General features: G+C 41.2%; 1 protein-coding gene across 2 annotated transcripts in view; it reads left to right on the top strand.

The window, feature by feature from the left end:
- Nucleotides 1-21,404, top strand: part of GUCY2C (guanylate cyclase 2C) — a 73,990-nt gene that overhangs the window by 50,893 nt on the left and 1,693 nt on the right. For both annotated transcript variants that reach the window (XM_044775166.2, XM_014834217.3), the window contains exons 17-26: nt 592-724; nt 2,808-2,945; nt 3,746-3,834; nt 6,648-6,739; nt 9,385-9,543; nt 13,512-13,704; nt 15,418-15,592; nt 18,099-18,197; nt 19,650-19,744; nt 21,322-21,398. In XM_044775166.2, the coding sequence (XP_044631101.1) occupies nt 592-724; nt 2,808-2,945; nt 3,746-3,834; nt 6,648-6,739; nt 9,385-9,543; nt 13,512-13,704; nt 15,418-15,592; nt 18,099-18,197; nt 19,650-19,744; nt 21,322-21,398 (1,250 nt within the window). The remainder of the gene's footprint in view (nt 1-591; nt 725-2,807; nt 2,946-3,745; nt 3,835-6,647; nt 6,740-9,384; nt 9,544-13,511; nt 13,705-15,417; nt 15,593-18,098; nt 18,198-19,649; nt 19,745-21,321; nt 21,399-21,404) is intronic.

The raw sequence follows: 21,404 nt of genomic DNA, 5'->3' as shown, positions 1-21,404 counted from the left end.
GTAAGACACCTATTGGCCACATTTCACTCCTGTGATCCAGTCTGAAAACCAGTTTCTACTACGACACCTCTGCCCACCAGGGGGAAGCACACCAGCCAAAAACAGGCTTCCCATTTCAAAACAGAACGAAAGGTTCTATTTCCAAATAGAATGAAACGGATTAGATTTTAGGAAATAATCTAGCCTAGCCCCCGCCATCAGAAAGGCAAAGCTTTATTCTTTGTATTTTTAAATTGAGGTAGCAGAAGACCAGAGACATACCCAAGGTCACAGACCAAATAACTGGTAAGCAGAAACACTTAAAAAAAAAAGGAATCATCCCTTTGTTTCATATTATATGCAACTACTCAACTAGAGTCTTTAGACAATTGTCTTTTACTGTGTCACTTAAAAAGACTTCAAAACTAGACGCAGTGCTTGGGCAAATATTAGAGCGTTAACAATATTTTTTAAGTAAAATTAATGGAACTAAATTTAAAATCTGATGAAGTGATTCTGCTGAAATGGTTTCAAAACGTCATTTCTTTCTTTAAAATAAGCAGATGAAGAGTGTCAGACCTCTTTGTTTTCCTGTTGTCTGAAAAATTACAGGGTATGTCATATCTGCACTCCAGTAAGATAGAAGTCCACGGGCGTCTGAAATCCACTAGCTGTGTGGTGGACAGTAGAATGGTGGTGAAGATCACTAATTTTGGCTGCAATTCCATTTTACCTCCAAGAAAAGGTCTGTAATGAATGAAATTTGTCCTAGTTTCTCACTTTTTTTAAAAAAAATTTTTTCACAAGCCCACACGAGGTGCTCAGAAAATGATGACACTGCAGAAAATAAACAGCCACAAGAGGCAACAGCTGGCTCGTTTTCCAGCACTTCACCCTTGTCGCTTTTCAACAAGTGCTTCTTGAGTTGAACAAATTTCCTCTGTGGCTTTCCTTCATCTATCCGTCTCTTGATATCAGTGAGAAACTATGAAGAACTTGTTTGCTTGTGGAAGCAGACCTGGGATAAAAAGTAGAGGTTAGAGTAATAAGAGATGTTAGAAATCATCTGGTCTAATCCTCTTCCTTTATAAAAGAATGGAGGCTCAAGGAGGCTGAGAGATTCACCCAAGAAGATAGAGTACAAGGCAGGAGACCCATTTCCAAATTCTAGACATCACTCATTTATCTATGATAATGATAAGAAACGATAATGACAAGAAAAAAACACTTATCGATACAATATATTCTTACTTATCCCTTCCAGGATTGTAATGAGGGTCAAAACAGTAACACAAAGAAAAAATGACTCGTAAAGCATAAAGGGCTTTTCATGTTGAACACTTACCCACTTTGCCATAACTCAGAGTTAAACAGCCTCAGAAATTCATATATGCCTCAGAATTCTACCTAAAGCCAAAACTGAATTCTATTTCTGATTCTACTTTGCAACCCTTTAGTTTTCCCTTAATAAAAGAAAAATTACAATTCTGCCCCTATGTCTCCAGTCACACCAGGCATAGCATGACACTGGACTCTATCCAGTATGTGCTTGTTGAAGACCTGCTGTGTGCCGAGCGTGGTTCATCGTCTAGGGGAACAAATCTCCTTCATTAGATGATTCATGACCACACAAAATCAGATGAATTGCAGGTCAAATCCTGACCTCCTGAACATGAGTTCAGTTATACCTACCTATCTGTGCTGTCAGTTACTCAAAATTTTAGCATAAGTAGATTTTCTCACCTTTCCTACAAACCCAAAACATTGGAATCAATTGTCTATGAATCAAAGTCCCATAAATTCATGAGACATAAATTCAAAAAGGCAATGAACATTTGGATGGAAAACCAAATGATAAAAATGTCTCATCATAAGCATATCACTGTACCTAACAACATGAATCTATTAATTTTTTAATTTCAGCTGCTAAAGATAGAAATCTCAAAATATTTACACAGAGCTAGGTGATACTGGAAAAGTTCCAAGGGATGTTGAAGGAAAATTAATTGTATGCCCCTGTTATTAATAGGGTGTATGATAGGATCCAAAACCTGAGTGTCTGTAGGAGCCAAAGACAGGCCACAGGAGCATTTCACTTGTGTGAAGCAGACTAGATGGAAAGCATTAGGAATAGCAGGCACAGTGGTAAAACGTGAGTAAATTATATGTGCATAAGAATACTGTGGAAACCAAAGAAAACACAGCTGTGGGCGACAGCTGACTTGGAGGCTGCCAGTCCGTCATACCTGGGAAATATCATTGTTAGTCTCTGTTCAAATGTGCTGTCTTTATTTTCTTTCATAAATATATATATGCATAAAATATTTTTTATATTTTATATATTTGTATATTGCATTAAAATGTATGGATATATGTGTATTATATTAAAATATATTTATATTATTTAAAAATGTATAAATATATGTTTTATATCTCTAAAGGCTTTCATAGGTTTATGCCATATGTCCCATAAGTTATTAAATCGTCAGCCTCTCATATTGTACTGCGTTCATCCCGCAGATATTTTCTGAGCACTTCCTGTACAGCAGGCACTATCCTAGATAGATCTTGAAAGTTATCAGGGCTATGATCCTAGCAGCTTTATTGCCATTTGACCTTGCCCAAGTCCTGACATTACACAGCCAGCTTAAAAGGTACATGTGTTCTAACCCATCACCAGCATTAGCCTAAACTCCTCAAGAGTTTGGGACCACATAAATTCGAGGCTACTCATATTTAGGGTGCATGGTGTAGAGACTTAAAGAAAAAAAGCAGACCTATGGGCTGCTCACCCCGTTAACTTTCTACTCTCGATGCTGAACGTGCAGACCTGTGGACAGCCCCAGAGCACCTCCGCCGCGCCAGCTTCTCTCAGAAAGGGGATGTGTACAGCTATGGGATCATTGCACAGGAGATCATCCTGCGGAGAGAAACCTTCTACACGTCGAGCTGCCGGGACCAGAATGGTAAGTCTGACGCCTTCATCTGCCCCCTCGAGGAGCCCGAGTTCTAGGCTCCCCAAGACCCCAATCTGTTTGTGACCACATCTCAGTCCCCTCGTCTGCAAAAGGAATGGCATACCTGCACTACACATTTCACAGGGGTGTGGGAAGAATTAAATGACAGCGTGAGCGTTAGAGTGCTCTGAAAAGCCTAAGACAATGAATGTACCACCACCAGGTGACATTATTGTCCCTATTATTGCTAATTAAAGTCTTCCCTTACAATTTTCCATTTTCCTTCTAACTCCAACAAGAGATATGTGTCTGTTTAACACCTGAATTAAATTACCCCAGTGGGACAACAAACATATTTTGATTCTTACTCAGAGAAGAGCTACAGTTTTTGTTAGATGTCCTCTCAGGGGGAAATGTCTCATTCCTTTCAGCCAATCCTCACTTATGGAGCACTTATTGTGTGCCAGCTGTTAACTGTCTGGGAGTGGGGGGTGAGTAAAGGGTGTATCCGGCTGGGCTAGAGTTTTGCTCAAATGAAGCCTCATGAAGGCAGTGGAATCTGAGTTGAGTTTTAAGGGGTTAGTAGCCTTAACTTAAGGTAACCTCCTGGGTATAAGAGGGTATAAGACCTCTTCACTTGGGGCTCATTTATTCACGCAACATCCATCTATTGAGAGCTGGCCTAGGCGCTGCAACTCTCTCACTGGGTACCCATCCAGGGTAGGGGAACCAATTCAGAATCTGGCCGCCACTAAAATTTCTTCACGCTGCGTTGTTTCTTGTAATTTGAATTATTCTTATCCCATTAGAGAAGATTTTCAGAGTGGAGAATTCCAACGGAGTAAAACCCTTCCGCCCAGATCTGTTCCTGGAAACAGCAGAGGAAAAAGAGTTGGAAGTGAGTATATCACATCCTCCCTGTATGAGTTTCTTTGGGCTGCTGTAACAAATTGCCACAAACCTGGTGGATTCAAACAACAGAAATGTATTTGCTTACAGTTCTGGAGGCCAGAAGTCTGAAATAAGTTGTCAGCAAGATCATGCTCCCTCCAGAGGCTCTAGGGGAGATTCCATTCCTTGCTTTTTCCAGAAGCTTCTGGTGGCTATGATATACCTTGGCTCATGGTCACACACTCCAATATCTGTCTCCGTGGTCACATTCTCTTGTCTTCTGTCTGTCTAATCTCCCTCTACCTCGCTCCTGTATAAGGGTACGTGTGATTGCATTTGGGCCCACCAAGATAATCCAGAATAATCTCCCCATCTCAAGCTCCTTAACTTAATCACATCTACAAAGACCCTTTTTCCAAATAAGGTCACATTCACAGGTCCCAGGGTTTAGGACATGGACATCAGCTTTAGGAGCCATCATCAGCCTGCCACACTCCCCAGGTCCTGTCTGTCTCCCCCAAACCAGGGAAGAGCTGGCTTGTTAAGCACACATCACATTCTCAATTTTTAGGAGCTAAAAGGGCAAGATGTCCTTGTGATACACTTATTGGCCTATAATAGTACCTACTAATTAAAAAACAAATATGCCAACATCCAGAAACAACAAAGAAATGTCCTTTCACTCCTTCATCCTTCCTCTGAAAGAAATGGAGCTTTTCTCTCTGCATTTGCTTAAGTTTTTTATAATCCCTCACAGAGACCTTTAAGGCCTATGAAAAAAATTCTAATTTTTTTTTAGAATTTTATCTGAGCTTTTATAATTCCAGAGGATAGTAACTAAAGCAGTTTAAAAAGCATTTATGGTCCTAAAAAGTTAAAAAAAGAAAATATTCATTCCTTGTGGGATAAAGATAAAAACACTTCTCTTCAGTTTATAAGCACGCTGCCAGATGAGTTTATGGGCGATTCTGTGGTGGCCGGTGGCCCATCTTTACCTCTCCTCCTCTTCCTCTGTCAGCATTAAAGGCACGTGGGAGACCCAAGGTTCTGAGCTACAGCTGCTCCCATTCTTGCTCTCTCCTCATTCCTTCTTTCCTCCTGCTTTTCTGGATCCTAGGATTTTTCTGGACTCCTCCCCACGTATCAGCATGTCCCTTCTCAAACCCTCCTTTCTAGTCTGAGTATATCTATGCATGTTTAAAATTTTTTTCACCAAAGCATTCTCCTCCTCTATTCACTCATGTAGTTGGATGATTCTGGAACTGGAAATGAGGAATAAGATTTCACATCTAGTAGCTGGTTCCCATAGAATACGGGGCTGAAACTAGATGGCTTGGCAATGCCAGAAGAGCACACGGGACTCACTCTGTGGTGCTCCGTCAGCCCATTTGTCGATTGCTTCTGTCCATTCCTGTCTAAGGCAGTCAGCAGATTGTCTAGAAGGCAGGAGCATCATCTAGTGGTGAACACAGGCAGAGGCTACACTGTGGTCTGGTCCCTCTCTCCAGAGACTCATTAAGGCAAAGAACGCAGACAGGGACTGCATCTATACCATTTGTGATCCTGTTTCTGGCCAGAGTGAAGAACAAACTTTATTTAAAGCAAATAGTTTTCACCAAGCTTTTTGATCCAACAAAAACTGCAAACAAGTGGTAGCAAATGAGATGATGGGTCCATGGGCTTCCTCGTGTCTCCCCCTTCCTCTGTATCCCCTTTCCTCACTTCTCGTCTCCACTGCAGTTGGGCATTATAATCACCTGAGGAACTTAAAAGTAGATATATTATATTGTAAGGCCACACGGACGGCTGGGCTAGGGCAGCAGGGTATTGTGCTGAGAGACCAAAGAAACAACCCAGAGATGATGGGTGAGACATAGATTTACTGGGACTTACGTACAGGGAGAGTCCAGGAGCAGCTGGCTGTACATAGATCTGCACACCACTACCCCCCAAAGAAGTTTGTTTAAGTAGGCAGAGGAAGAAAGGCTGCATGCTTGCCAAGGGGGTCGTCCCTGTATGACCTGCATTCCAAGGACCAGAGACCACCCGCTCCCCCCGCCAGGGGCATCTGTTTTCCTTCAAACCTTGAGGGTCTTTGTGCCAACTATCCCACGAGAAAACAACTGGGTGGACCAATCCCAGGACTGTTATCATCATGAGTGCTGGTGCATAGCCCAGACAAGGAGCCTCCAGGACACATGGTCTTAAAGGGGCACGGTGGCTAATGCCCCTTCGTACATATTGTCCTTTGCTCTGCAATATTTGGGAACTACTTATGCTAAAGCAATTATTGTTTATCTGAAATTCAAGTTTAATTGTGTGTCTAGTATTTTTATTTGCTAAATCTGAGAACCCTACTAAGGCTCCTTCACAAACCAATTAAATCAGAGTCTCCTGGGGTGGGGCCCGGGCATAAGAAATTTTATAAATGCTCCCCAGGTGATTCTGCTGTTGGCATTGGTTGAAAACTGCTGCCAAAGAGCCTCACTCTCATTTAGAGTCACTTCCCTCATACTCACCGAGCCCTCCTATGCCCTCCTCAACATACATCCTGCAAATGTCTGTAAAGAATGTTGTCTCTCCCATCAACCCAGCCGCATCCAAATTGGTATCACCTTTTCATTAATTCAGGACCCAAGGGAAGGGCAAGGCAAGGATGCACAGGTGGCGATGCCCAGGACACACTGCAGACCACTGGGCGAGCTCGTCTTCATCGTCAGAGTTGCAATGTTTTAAAATAGTCCCTGCCTCAAGTACTTCCATCATAGAAGAGAGGATAAAATAGGCCCCCTGAACTAACCCACCCCTTCCTTCTTCCAGGTCTATCTACTTGTAAAGAACTGCTGGGAGGAAGATCCAGAAAAGAGACCAGATTTCAAGAAAATTGAGAATACGCTGGCCAAGATATTTGGGTATTGCTGAAATTTTTACTGTTCCTCACTAATTTCAGGTTTTTCTAATAATAATTGACATTCCATGGCACCTAAGAATAAGAACGCCTATTCTAATGAAAAATTCAGACTACAACACCTGTCTTAAAAAATTAAAATAAGCAAGATTGAATTCTAGATTTTTCCATGTTTTCAGTTAGATGCAGTGAAAAGTGAGAAAAATAAGACTGGAATAAGAATTAGGAGGTCCAGCTTCCAGAATAGGATCTAATAATAGCTTGCTGTGAAACGTGGGGCAAAACGCTTACCTTGTCAATTTTCTTGTTAGTAAAATTGGGCTGAACAAGATCATTTCTCCAATTCCTTCCAGCTCTAACTTTCTGTGGTTCTCGTTAAGTCAAAGATTTGGATACTTAACGAAGCTAAAATGCCCAAGGCTGGAGATGACGTAGAGTGAAGTTGATGAAAGTGTGGTCATTGATGTGGTCGATGCAAACTGTCCTTTGTGGGAAAGGAGCAGGAAATACTAAACGATTTAACTCTTGCCCATTTTTCATTCCTTCGCAGACCTGTTACTAAGAGTAGGTGAGATTGTACGTGCAACAGATGAAATGTAGACTCAGGAAGATAAACGGGGCTCCCGATATCTCACCTTTAAAAGGGTGGTTCTCAACTTGGCTGCACATTGAGATCACCTGGGGAGATTTTAAAAGTGCTGATGCCTGAGTCCTACCCCGGAAAGCCTGATGTAATTGATTGGGGGTGCGGGCTGGCATCAGGAGTGTTTTTTTTTTTTTTTTTTTAAAGATTTTATTTTTTTCCTGTTTCTCCCCAAAGCCCCCCGGTACATAGTTGTATATTCTTCGTTGTGGGTCCTTCTAGTTGTGGCATGTGGGACGCTGCCTCAGCGTGGTTTGATGAGCAGTGCCATGTCCGCGCCCAGGATTCGAACCAACGAAACACTGGGCCGCCTGCAGCGGAGCGCGCGAACTTAACCACTCGGCCACGGGGCCAGCCCCATCAGGAGTGTTAATAGCTCCTCAGGTGATTAAAATATGCAGCCAAGGTTGAGAAAACTATTTTAATTGAATCAATTCACCATGGAGTAAGATAATCCATCTCCATCCCTTCCACCTGCTCCCTCACCCTTCCTACCAACTAGACTGTGTGCTAGTGGTTTCGAGTGAGGATCCCCTGGGGAACTTAAAAAAAATTCCATTTCTTAATCCCAAGCTTGGCAGTTTCCAGTCATATAGGTCTGCGTTAGGACTCAGACATGTGTTGAATTTTTAACAAACGTCCCTCCTCATCACAGGGGATTCTGATGTGGGCCATCTTCTCCTTGAGTGCCGAAGTGGTAACTTTTAATTGTTGTTGTAGTAAGGAAATGCTAGGATTTGTTCAGCTCCTGCAATTGTGCCATATAAGTTATGAATATTATCTTTGATCCCGACAGCGACTCTCCGGGATTTCAGTGTGCTTCTGACTGAGCTCTGCACCATGGCTTGTCACACTTCCCAGTGTCGCAAAAAGCTGGCGTCTTATCTAAGTCTCCTTGGTCTAATAAAATAATCCAGAGTTAGGTTTTCTGCTTTAGAACCCTGGCTCTGTGTTCTGAAGAAACCACATAAGGCTCAGCTTTGCTTTTCTTATAACTTTTTTTTTTTTTAAAGATTGGCACCTGGGCTAACAACTGTTGCCAATCTTTTTTTTTTTTTTCTGCTTTATTTCCCAAACCCCCCTGGTACACAGTTGTATATCTTAGTTGCAGGTCCTTCTAGTTGTGGGATGTGGGACGCCACCTCAACGTGGCCTGACGAGCGGTGCCATGTCCGCGCCCAGGATCCGAACCCTGGGTCGCCGCAGCAGAGTGCGCGAACTTAACCACTCAGCTACGGAGCCGGCCCCTCAGCTTTGCTTTTCTTGATCCGTCTCTTACACTTCCATTTATCACCTCCAGAGCCTTTTTTAAAAAAAAATTTTCCCTTTATTGCAAATTATTATTAAAATTTTAGAAAATATGAATAATCAAACAAGAAAGTAAAAACATCACCAGTTTGTCAATGGATGACCACCAGTTTTCAAAAATTAAAAATGAGATGATAATTTTTGCTGTTTCATAAACTGACTTTTCTCACTGAACAATATAGAGGTAGCATCTGTGTATTTAACCATTCTAATTCATATTTACTGATATATTAATATTTCATTGTATCATAATATCTTAACTACTTTTTGTGATGCATTTAGGCTATTTTCAAATGGTTGCTGTTGTAAAGAATGCTGTGACTTTCTTTGTGGTTAACTTTCAACCCATTCAACATTGTTTTCTTGGTGTAATTCTTGAAAGTGGAATTGATGGGCTGGTCAGGATGTGCGTTCTTAAGGTCTATGACCTTCTACCACATTGCCCTCCATGAAGCTCATAGTGTACATTTTTCCTCCTTCTTACCTACAATGATTACCATTGTTCTAACATTTGTTTTTCTTTCCTTTTTTTAAAAAAAATCTTATTTCTATTTCTTTGATTTTTCCTGAGTTTAAACTTTTTTTACTGTATTTCTTGGCCACTTAATTACCTGTTCCCTGTATTTGCCCATCGTTTTGTTGGATGTTCATGTTTCCTTAATAATGCTTAAGAGCTCTTTATCTGTTAATACCTACAGACTATTTCATGACCAAAAAAACGAAAGCTATATGGACACCTTGATCCGCCGTCTACAGCTATATTCCCGAAACCTGGAGCATCTGGTGGAGGAGAGGACACAGCTGTACAAAGCAGAGAGGGACAGAGCCGACAGACTCAACTTCATGTTGCTCCCAAGGTAAGGCAGATGTCCCTGCTTCTGTGGTTTCCCACGGTTCCACAGCCAAGCCTCAGACCTTGAAACTGAAAGCCTCCGCATATTTGTCTAGCCCCGCTTTTCCTGGTATCTATTTAGTATTGTTCCCTTTTCACAGTTTTTAACAGATTATTCAGTTTATAAATACATGCACCTTGCTAAGCCTTTGTCTGGTTTGTATTCCAAACACCGGGAAGAAAGAGGTTATTTTCAAGTGGCTGTGTGGTACCACTGAAGGAGCGTGGACTGTGGAGTCAGAGAGACCTGGGTTCCAACACCTCTTTGTCACTTTCACTAAGTCTGGGAGCTTAGGCAAGTCACTGCCTGTCTCTCCTCAGTCTCAAAATGGAAATTAAAATTTCCCTGTGGAATCGATGAGCTATAAGGCACTTTCAGGCACTAAGTGTTAGTTTCTTTGCTTTCTTCTTTCCACCTCCAAGTAGAAGCCAAATTACAAGAAGTAGGAGCCATCTTTAGCGGAGGAGGTGGAGGCCCCGCGTCAGATGTCTCATCATGGAGGCATCTGTGGGCTGCCCTCTGTTCCGTGAAGCAACGTTACAGTCATGACAGAAGGGAAACGAAGGAAGGTTAAAATCCTCAAACGATTTAAAGTTTTGTGAGTGTTGGTGCTCAGATAATAACTAAGGAATGTTAAAATAAGCAGGAAATGAAGAGCTAAGAAATAGGCTTGGGCCAATGGGCCCACAACTGGCACAAGTGAGAAGTAATGTTCTTTTCTCGTTAAAGTATGATAAACTGTCCTATTAGATTAAGAATAAGCTAGGCAGTCTAGCATTGGGTGAAATCACGGAAATTGAGGTCAGCTAGGCCTGACTTCAAATTGTGGTTCCACCACCTACTACTGATGTGCAATCTTGGGCAGGTTCCCTAACTGCTCCAAGCCTCAGTTTCCCACCTACCTCACAGGCTGGCTCTAAGGATCCCCTGAAATAGTGTGCAGGATAGAAGGTACTTAGCACAGTATCTGGAATGTCCATGGTTGTTATTATATACAGTAATTATGACTTTTATCTATAACTTGTGCTGATGATTATTTTATTTTGAACCCAGCTCTGCATTAATAAAAGAATGGTTTTGAGGTCATATGAGCTGTTTTCTAAATAAAGAAATTGTTTGTCTTCCACAAGCCTGGGTAAAGAGGTAGGAGTTACGCATGTGCTCTGTCCGGTTGTCCAGGCCTGAAGAAAGCCTCCTGCAGAACCCATGTGCCCTCAGGGTGTCTAGGAGCAGCCTGGGAATACTGCCCTGGGAATAGGCTGGAACCCTTAATATTCACTTCAGAGAATGCGATTTCTTTCGGAGCTCCATAAATGCTAGTCATATAATGCATCATTCTTTGCCTGGCCTTTAATGCTGAGTTGTGATAAAAACAACATCCTGATCATCTGTCTTCTTTCCAGGGTGTCATCATCAATGGTCTTCACGAGTAATGTCACTCAAATGGTTTGAAACAGCTGGTTTACCATCTCAGATTTTTTTACCCTTGGTTCAATGTGCCAATTTGACCAATAGATGGTAAAAGTTTTTACTGGATTGTCAAAGCTTTTAGAACACAAATCTTTTCCATAGCTGTGTCGGGGTGGGGAAAAATCCCCTTTCTTCCCTTCTTGTGTTCCTATGGCTGGACTAATAATAAAATTGACACAAGACTGGATTAACAGGAGAAAAAAACAGTTTAATATATACGTATTGGAGATCATAAGGAAATGGTACTTGGGGAGTGAACAAGGCAGGCAGTATATGTGTCTTTTACAGAAAGAAACAGTGAATTTGTGAAGAATTGACAAGACAAGGAAGCTCAGGTTCAGGGTTTGTAGTTAGGGAGGAATTTAAGCAGAGTTTAGGCTTGAGGAGTAAATGAACAAGGTTTGTTTATGTGGCTTCTCATCCCTAAATCCCCAGCTCTGGTGATAAGGATGAAGGGAGAGCCCCTGTCACATGGGAGATTTTTCCTGCTTTCAGAGGAACAGAGACAGGAGGGTGAGAATGCCCTTGTCCTTCTCAAGTAACTTCAATTCAAAATAATTAATATGCCATTGTGGGATATTTTGGCGTGGCCTGCCCTGGGCCCCAACAGTTACAATACACCATAATTCCCATGCAACTCACTTTGATAATTTATGTAAAAAGTATTTATATTTGCAAAACGAAACTGAAGCGTACATGAACAATAACTAGAAGAATCAAAAAGAAATATTTACAGCACAATTGTGAATAAACTTAAGATTGCATGTAGGAACCAGATGCTGTTTACACACTTATTTAAAAACAATGCCCTTTGGGCTTTGAGACAGATTCAAATAGAAGTGTTTTCTTCTTGTGGGAAACCCTTCTAAGACATCTACCATGTATACTAATCTGTTTGTCTTGGCAACAGCCTCTTATCAAAGCTCACCATGTTTGTCACAGTCCTTCATTTATCTGTCAACACTGGTTTCTCTCCCTGGGTAATGCACTATTTTCCAAGCTCATATGACTTTTCAGATATAAGCAGTAAAATGAAGGGCAAAGGTGGTGAACTATCCAATTTTATCATTATGTCTATGTAGCCTCTAAAATAATCTGCACCCTTATACTGGCCATGTCAAGAGCAACCACCCCAGAAGTGTCCCCGAGGATCCAAGTGGCCACACCAAAGGGCATTTTTCAAAGGTTGCAAGTTTTGCTACTGTGCCAACTGGAAAGACTTCCCTCGGTGCTCTAGAGCTTCTCTAAATGAGTATTGCATATCCTTGTGGTCGATTAGCTGTTTTCTGGGAGAATGCCAGCCATTCTTCCTTTGATATGATCAGCACACCTCCAGATCTTTCCGTCTCCCTGAATCTCCAGGGCCTGGGGTGCGGAGGAAGTGTGGTGCAATAAAAAGACTGAAGGGGGTGATGTTACTGAGTTCTAGTACTGGCTCTGCCCTTCGTGGCTGTGGGACTTTGTGAAAGTCATATATTCTTTTTAAGCCTCAGCTTTCTCATCTGTAAAACTAAGGGCTTTATTCTCCATGACCTCTATGGCACCTGCCAGCTTGCAGATTCGGATTCTAGTGGTTCCGTACTCAAGTCCTTCACAAAATGATCTCTAAGGCAGACAGGGAGCATCCAGCCTCATGTCAGCCCCACCCCATTTTATCAATGAAAACGCAACTTGGCACATAAAGGAAGTATGGAGTCCCTTCTTGTGATTCTTCTCTCTTAATTCTGAGTCTGATATACTACTCCTTGTATCTCTGCAACAAAGATGTTCTAAGTCGCTTCTATTTGACTTCTGCAATTTTAGCATAACTTTAATTTTTTTATATGATAATTGACTTTGCTTTTTAAAGGACCCAAATCTGGTTCAAAACATATCAAATAAATTCTGGTTCAGAATACATCAAAATTAATTTTTTAAATGCATTGTTCCTTCACAGTGATATTAAACAATGCCATGTTAAATATGCCTAGGAGGTGAAAATATTGGCTCTGATGAGAAAGTCATATCTGATAGCTATAGTGGTGCCAGCTCTGGCATTAATGACACAAACTCTCCTTCTCAGCTTCTAGATATAGAGCTGTATCCAGCCTATAGGGCAAAGGGCATCAATAGAGACTATCAATAGACGGTAAAAAGTGGGCAAGTGTATATATGTATTAGGGTTGTGTAGGTATTAGAGTTATGTATATATATATGCTCTAAGATTAACAATCAGGTACTAAGTTAATGCTGAACCTGCTTATATTCCTCTGAGTTCAAATATATGTATTATATGTATATGTATGTAACATGTTCATATGTATAGCATGTGCAGTTTATCTTTGTTTTCCAGCTACCCAATTCACTGGAAACCCCAAATTTTAGAATTTCTGGTGGACAATTACTGCTGTTTCAAAGATTTATATAAGGGAAGAAAAAATTTACTGAAGTTGAAGGTATTTTAATTTTCCTTCCTCATCTAGGCTAGTGGTGAAGTCTCTGAAGGAGAAAGGTTTTGTGGAGCCTGAACTGTATGAGGAAGTTACAATCTACTTCAGTGACATTGTAGGTTTCACCACCATCTGCAAATACAGCACCCCCATGGAAGTGGTGGACATGCTCAATGACGTCTATAAGAGTTTCGACCACATTCTTGATCACCATGACGTGTACAAGGTAAGCGCTTCACCTAACAGACTGAAATGATCGTATGGCCCCAGGTCAGCAGAGCTGGAATTGGTTGCTCCTGTTATTACCCAGGTCTTGTCTTCTCTAATTTAAGATTTAATGAATTGGTGGCTGACTCTGAGAGAAAAGTGAGGGGAAGTGGAAGAATAAGAAGGGTCAGAAGTCAAAGTGATTCTGTGACTTTAAGAAGCAGTGAACAACGTAAAGTTCAGCAAGAATGAATGTGGGGTACTAAATCTAGAGAAAATGTCATACTCTCAAATTATCTTCAAAAATAGATAGTATTTTGGCTGATTGCAAAATAAGAGAAGTCACCTGAGTTATAAGTAGAATAGGAATCTTTTCTTGTCGTTGTTGAAATAGCACCATTCAGAGAATACTAACAGAGAACAGGGAGAGCATTCAGTAAGTTCAGAACTGGATCTATGACTTGACTACGGTGCTGATCAGTTCCAGACTAATCGTGTCCGAGTCAGAGGAGTAAAGGGGAATTGAATTCCTGTATTTTCATGCTGGAAAAGCAGCAGAGCATATGGAACAAGTAACTTTAGAATTAGAGCTCTTCGTTCAAATCCCAGTTTGCCCCTACCTAACTGTGTGACCTCGTAAAATGTGTTCAACTTCCTCAAGTCTCAGTTTACATATCTGTAAAGTGGGATGATAATAATACCTAACTCAATGGGTTATTGTAAAGATTATAGAGATACATAATATGCCTGAAACACTGTATCCTTAAGTAAAGCTTAGAGGTCGTTGATATAACAGTCTGTCATGATGTTTATTATCCAGAGAGGACGTCCCATTTAGGATTTGTTTTAGCCCAATCCTCACTCTGTGTAGGTTAGAAAGCCATTTTAACAGTGGTCCTTGTTGGATAGAAAATGATTATGCATTTAGAGGTAGTCAGCAAAAAGAAGTTAACTAACCAACAAGTGTTAACAATGCATATGACTTCATAATGTGCAAAAAATTTATTTTCATAAGTAAAATTGAAAGAAAGACATTTATCAAAGAATAATGTTTATAGGATATGACTAATATTAGTCTGCTACTTATTACAAGCAAAGTGTTTGGAATCACCATACCACAAGAATGTGTATTACATCTTTGAGGAGCCTACAATTATTTTTTCTCAAGTAGTACATAAAAAATGATAAGTGTTAAAGATGACTTTTCTGGTAATTGAAAGTATTCCTAAAATTACATAAAACCATTCAGATTATTTAAACATTTATAGAGTTGTCACCACATCTGGATGATTTATATTATTATGAAGTACTTTCATATGGTTAAAATCTTTTACAGCTGTTTTATCATCCATTTAACTAGACTATAAAAACTCTGAAGGAGGCTTGCCCCATGGCATAGTGGTTAAGTTCAGTGCGCTCCACTTTGGCAGCCTGGATTCATAGGTTTGGATCCCAGGCGCAGACCAGCACCACTCATCAGCCATGCTGTGGTGGTGACCCACATATAAAGTGGAGGAAGATGGGCAACAGATGTTGGCTCAGGGCTAATCTTCCTCAGCAAAAAACAAAAAACAAAAAACCCACCTTAAACTGGTCCCAGAAAAAATGTACAAGGCTATGCCCATACTGAGCTCTCAAAAGCTTTTGTTTTGGATATGTGATTAACTGCTTCTGTTTAATTTCTTGTGCCTTTTGAAGGGGCAGATTCACTGATGAGAAACTATTTCCACAGGTGGAAACCATTGGTGATGCCTACATGGTGGCTAGTGGTTTGCCTAAGAGAAATGGCAATCGGCATGCAGTAGACATTGCCAAGATGGCCTTGGATATCCTCAGCTTTATGGGGACCTTTGAACTGGAACACCTTCCGGACCTCCCAATATGGATTCGCATTGGAGTTCACTCTGGTATGGAGCTGAGCACTGTAGCAAATGGGAACCATATGTACCTCTGTGCACCAACTAAGTCAGAAAGGATAAAGGGTCTTCAAGTGTGACCAGTTTTCACGTGATATTTACCCTTGAATCTGTTTACCAAATATAAGGTCTTATTACACATCCTGACGTAATTAGACCCACTGCCTAGAGAGTTCTAGGAACCAACGCCTTTAACAGCACCTTTAACTCCTGGAATGATAAACACCAACCACAAACTAAAGTAACAAGCTCCAGACTGCCTATTTAAGTTACCTTATTTACTATTTCACTTGTGTCCTCTTCATTCACTCCTTCTCCCTCACCTTCAACTTCTCTATATTTTTACCCACTAAAATGTTATAGAATCTTAAATGGATTAGATTATCTACAGGGAGAAACAATAGCTAGTCAAATTTCTATAATGAAAGGGCATTTATGTCCCCCCGACTCCCCTCAGAGGTACAGAAAGTGCATGGATCTCTTCAAAGACCAGGAAAGTTACAGCCTGAACAAGAGATTTGAGAAGATGAGTTACAAATATTATAGAAAAATATAGTTAGAGAGAAACTCAGAAGTCATCCAGATTAAACCTTTACAGGGCATAAATTATCTTTATAGGTTCCAAGGTAAGTAATAATGTAGCTACTTTTAGAATAATCCCAGGATCCCATGAAAACTCACTACTTTCAAAGCCAACTCACCCCGTTATTGAGTAGTTGTAATTGTTAGACAGTCTTTCCTTATGTTAAATTAAGTCACATCTCCCTATGATTTCTTTTCATTGCTCATTTTTCTGCCCTGCAAGCCTCACAGAAACCCCAAAGCACAGAAAACCTGAGCGATCACTCCAGTCTTTGTGGCAAGGACCAGATAGCTACATTCGCAAAAGTCATCCTGTATCCACGGGGCCAAGCGCAGAGCTTGACAGTAAATCAGTATTGCTTGAGAAATGAATCAGTGAGATTCTCAAAGTGACAGTAAATAGAAGTTAAAAACAACTGCCACACCTTTGACAGCGAGGAACATAGCTGTGGCCTTCCCCAATCATTTGTACAGCCAGATGTCATAGATGTTTCCAGAGACACATGAGGGAACTTCCTGGGCACCTCCCTAGCCAGCAACAGCATGCTGTCTCTTTTGTGACCTATTGCAAACTGCCAGGCCTGGAGGAAGGGGCAGCAGCAGGATGGGCTGAGCCAAGTCAGGAAGAACAGAGCTCTGGGTCCTGGCCCAATCTGTTGTCTCCTGTGATCTACTCAATGCCTTAGCTCACCGCGAGGGCCTGGGTGCTACCACATTGGGCTGGAATGACAATAGATATTAGGCACACACCCCTGGAGGGGTTTAGCCCTAAGAGATCAAAAGGTTGCAGTTCAATGTTGATAGTTGAAAACATGACATAACGTGTTCAGGGATCTTCCACTACCGGCCCTTCCCAGGTTTATCATTCCATTTTTGAAGTGAAGAGTCACTTGTAATTAGACCTACCGGAACTGAGGCACAGAAAGAGATCTTCTGATTGCTCCTTTCCTTCTATAGGTTTTTTTCTGCTTTTATTTTGATGACGTTCATTTCTTTGTTTGTTATGTATTGTTTTCACCAAACCTAACAAGGAAGGACCCGGCAGTCAGGGGAAGATCCAGTATTTGGAGTTGTTCTCAATGTTCGTAAACACTGAGCATCTGTAAGCGAAACCTGTAAAGAAACTCATATAGATCAAAGCCCAATAAGCCAACTAGAAAATCGAGAATTACCTCTATCCAAAACCCAGTTTTACCGTTTCCAAGTTAATTTTTAACTTCTAAAATCTTTAGCTCCTTGTGTTCATTCATTCCATCCAAATACCTGATTGAACAACCATTCCTCTTGACCTAATATGCTATGATGCATGGTCTTGCTTTGGCTTTTGTTCTTCTCAGAATGTTCTTGTGCCACAGTTCCCCCATCCCACTGCCTTCACATGGTGCATGAAATACTCAGAGAGGGTTATGCCAAGGCCTTGTCTGCTGAGTCTTCCATCATTGTGCCACCAATCCCAGAAATGCTACTCTGACTAAAATAAAAATAAAATGAAACAAACTCGGGCCACGGAGAGCTTTGAGTACACCGTGCCCTTCAGCAGTTCAGAGCTCAGGGTTGTGTGGCTTGCCACTGTAAGCAAGCAATGAGATAATCTTTATCCTTCCTGAGAGCTTATTTTAAAATATTGAGAAGGATTTCCCCCCTTTGCAGCCTGGATCTCTGGAGGCGTTCTTGTTTAATGTAAATGTACTTTTCTGTCCTAAAGCAAAATGCTTTCTGAAAGCAGAGATTGAATAATGATACCCCCTTGTTGAATACATTCATTAAACGCGGAAGTCACAGCTCGCTTTTCATGTCCTCAGTCACTTCTCCATGAAATGAAGCATTCAGCATGTGACCCTGAGAAGAGGTTTCCCCGCCTTAACTCCACTCTGCGATTTCTGTGACCTTCACTTCCTGCTTTCTGTCCATTCAGGTCCCTGTGCGGCTGGGGTCGTGGGGATCAAGATGCCTCGTTATTGCCTGTTTGGAGATACTGTCAACACAGCCTCGAGGATGGAATCCACTGGCCTCCGTAAGAGGGGAGATTGTTTTTCTGCTGGAGGACAAAAATTGTGTCTTCCAGCAGAGGGGAACTGTAGGCTAAAATGTACAATGAGGAGACACAACGTGCCCGTGAGATGAAGAACAGCCCCTCACAGTGACCGAGCGTGAGCCTGTGGCAGTCTGTCCTAGCTAAATTGGCTTTGCTTGTTACCATTTGCTGATCACTATTTTATGCTTCCTTTTTTGCTAAGTTTTAGTCTGTTTCTATTGGCTTGGGTTCATTTGCAGTGCATTCTGGAGTGCTCTACCTGGGGTAGTCATGAAATTTAGCAAAGATTCGTATAAATTATAAGAAAACTCAGTGTCCTAGATATGGAGTATACACCCTAGTTCACTTTCCTGTTCCTCTTTTATTTGGTTTTCCTGAGGATAGTTTTAGTAAAGAAAAGTATAAGTATTTGTTATATGCAAAAGCCTATAACACATTTGCCTGACAAGGTAGGGCCTCCAGGTGCTACATGTGGCAGATGCTCAGTAAGTATTGATGACAGTGATAGTCATAGAAATCTATACAAGAGAGAAAGCAAACATTGGTAGAGCGAGTGGAGCTTACAAAACACAAGTGGTGGAATGGTATTTTGGTGGTCTACTGACAACCTGATACTGGTTTATACTGGAGAATCATGATACAAAGGAAAGGATAAGGTTGGGATCAGACAGACTTGGGGCAAAATCATAACTATGCTAATCGTTGTCTGCATAAGTTGGGGTGAAAGTTACTTCATCTTTCTAGGCATTAGAAAGTTGAAGATATAAATCGAGAATGGGGTACCAACCTTGCCGGAAGGGTTTCTGGAGGGAGTTGAGATGATATTTGTTAAGCATTTAGCAATCCTCTGACCGTGGTAGTCATACAATTTGGGGTTGTCATCATTCTTCCTATTGTTATTGTCTGTGGCACCCATAGTGGAAAAGGTGCTATACAGCAATGCACCTAGGAATGGGAACGCCTCACCACCTGTTTGTCACAAGGATAACAGTATCCCAAAAGAGTAAAATGTGAGAAAATCAGGACCCTATAACTCTCTACTGAATCTCTACCTTGCCACCAACACTTACGCTACTCGTTAGAACTTTTATACGTGGACCTAAAACCAAATTCCAACTCTCAAGCTCAGTACCACAAACTAAATGCAAAACCATGCCCAGGGCCTACCACCCTGAGCTGGGATGAGAATTTATAGGGCACACCCTGGGGAGCCCCTTCACTCAGGACCCTGTAAAACACTGCCAGACCCTCTTCCCATGTGTGGTCATATTTCTTATCTGCCCAATTGTATTTTTAAGTGTTCTTTCACTAAAATATGTAAGCTGTCAAGGACACCTATAATAAATGTCCTGAATCAGGGGGAAACAAATGTGGCCATATGATAGATTTAAAAATGGACGAGATTTTCATTAATCTATTTTCCACTTCCAGCCTTGAGAATTCATGTGAGCGGCTCCACAATCTCCATCCTCAAGAGAACTGAGTGCCAGTTCCTGTATGAAGTGAGAGGAGAAACATACTTAAAGGTAAGGGAACCACAGAGAAACTACCCAGAAATAGCGCTCAGTGACACCTGCGGGCCGCTGTCTTTGAGACTGTACATCCAATGGTCAATAATGATGAGGAGCACAGAGATGAACAAGGCTTTTCTGTACTCCCCACAATGATCATCCACTAGGAGAAGCCACCACCAAAGAACGTAAAGCCAGAACTTTCCTTTACTCCAAAGAGCCCTTTTGATATTTTGAACTATGACTAAGATGCTATAAAATGCTGCCACCATTTCTTCCACATAGATCCAAGTTTTGTCTAAAATTCCTCCTCCAAACTCAAGAAGCTACACTCTGGTCCAGGACATATTTAACTTAAGTCAAAGCCCCATCTCCTCACTTACTTCCTTGCTCCTACTGCAAGATGCTGCTATTCTCCCTTGCCACTCACTTTACTGCTCTGAAGCTCTGAACCAGACAGTCACAAGATGTAGCCTCCGACTTCTGATTCAGCATCATCTGGGTCCTTGTTAAAAAGCAGACGCCTAGTCTCCACCAGGCCTACTGAGTAAGACTCTCTGTGAGTGTAGATCAGGAATCTATATTTTCGAAAAGTATTCAAAGTGATTGTGTTGCACACTGAAGTTTGAGAATCGCTACTCTAGACTCTCCATGTGTTCCTCATATTTAGAACAGCTGCCCTCTGGAGCCACCAAATGTCTCCAATTAGTTCTCAGCCTGCTTTTCAAAGATCATTACAATCTTTTCACAATTGGTCTGAAGCCAACTATTGACTATAAGACTATCTGTCTCCAGTAGCTGCGGGACTTCTAGCCTTTACGCTGTGATTGAAATTGGGAAAGCCTCTTTTTATGTGGAAGTATCCTAACATCACACTCATTTTCAGAGTCCTCCATAAGTGCATTTTCTGCACAGAGCAATTCCCCCAAAATAGAAGTGGTTTATGGATTACTGTCACCCAAACACAGCCAGCAAACCACTATTTTTTAAAATGAATGATTTTTAAATATATAACCATCCAGTCTCCTTTTCAAATACAAGCTCTAGCAAAATCAGGATTTCCAATAAGTTTCTATTGATTTTATAGACTCCAGATGGGCCTAACAAATGTCAGTTAATGAATGTTTATTATGATGCCCACGTGTTTATAATGTACATACTTAACGTAGGGAAACTGGCAAAAGTTTTGAGGCAAAATTTTGTGGCACAAAGGGCTAGAAGAAAATGTGGATGATGGAAGCTGGTTGAATTTGTGGGTGTAGCAGGATTGTAGATGAATTTTTTCTTAATTTAGAATTCTTGTGATGTTGCTATAATGATATTTTGAAATACCTTTTGGAAAAAAAGAAAACTCTACTTGGAAAAAATGTGTCTAGTAAATAAGAGACTTATTTTTAAAAAGGCACTTGGAAGTAAAGATCTGTCTAGAGATAATGTAAGTCATGTTGGGAACATGTGCTTACTGAAATACAGGCACTGATGAGAAACGTGGAGGTCAAATGTCCCCTGGGAACATATACTTGTCAGAACAGTGGGCTAGAATTGAACTGTCTTGTTGGCCTCTATGGTACACACATTTCTTGTCTCACTAGGGAAGAGGAACTGAGACCACCTACTGGCTGACCGGAGTGAAGGACCAGGAGTACAACCTGCCAACTCCTCCTACTGTGTAAGA

This window comes from Equus asinus, chromosome 22 (assembly GCF_041296235.1).
Source record: "Equus asinus isolate D_3611 breed Donkey chromosome 22, EquAss-T2T_v2, whole genome shotgun sequence".
Classification (NCBI taxonomy): Eukaryota; Metazoa; Chordata; class Mammalia; order Perissodactyla; family Equidae; genus Equus; species Equus asinus.
Note: the sequence above shows the minus strand (reverse complement) of the source record. Positions and strands in the feature narration are given on the sequence as shown.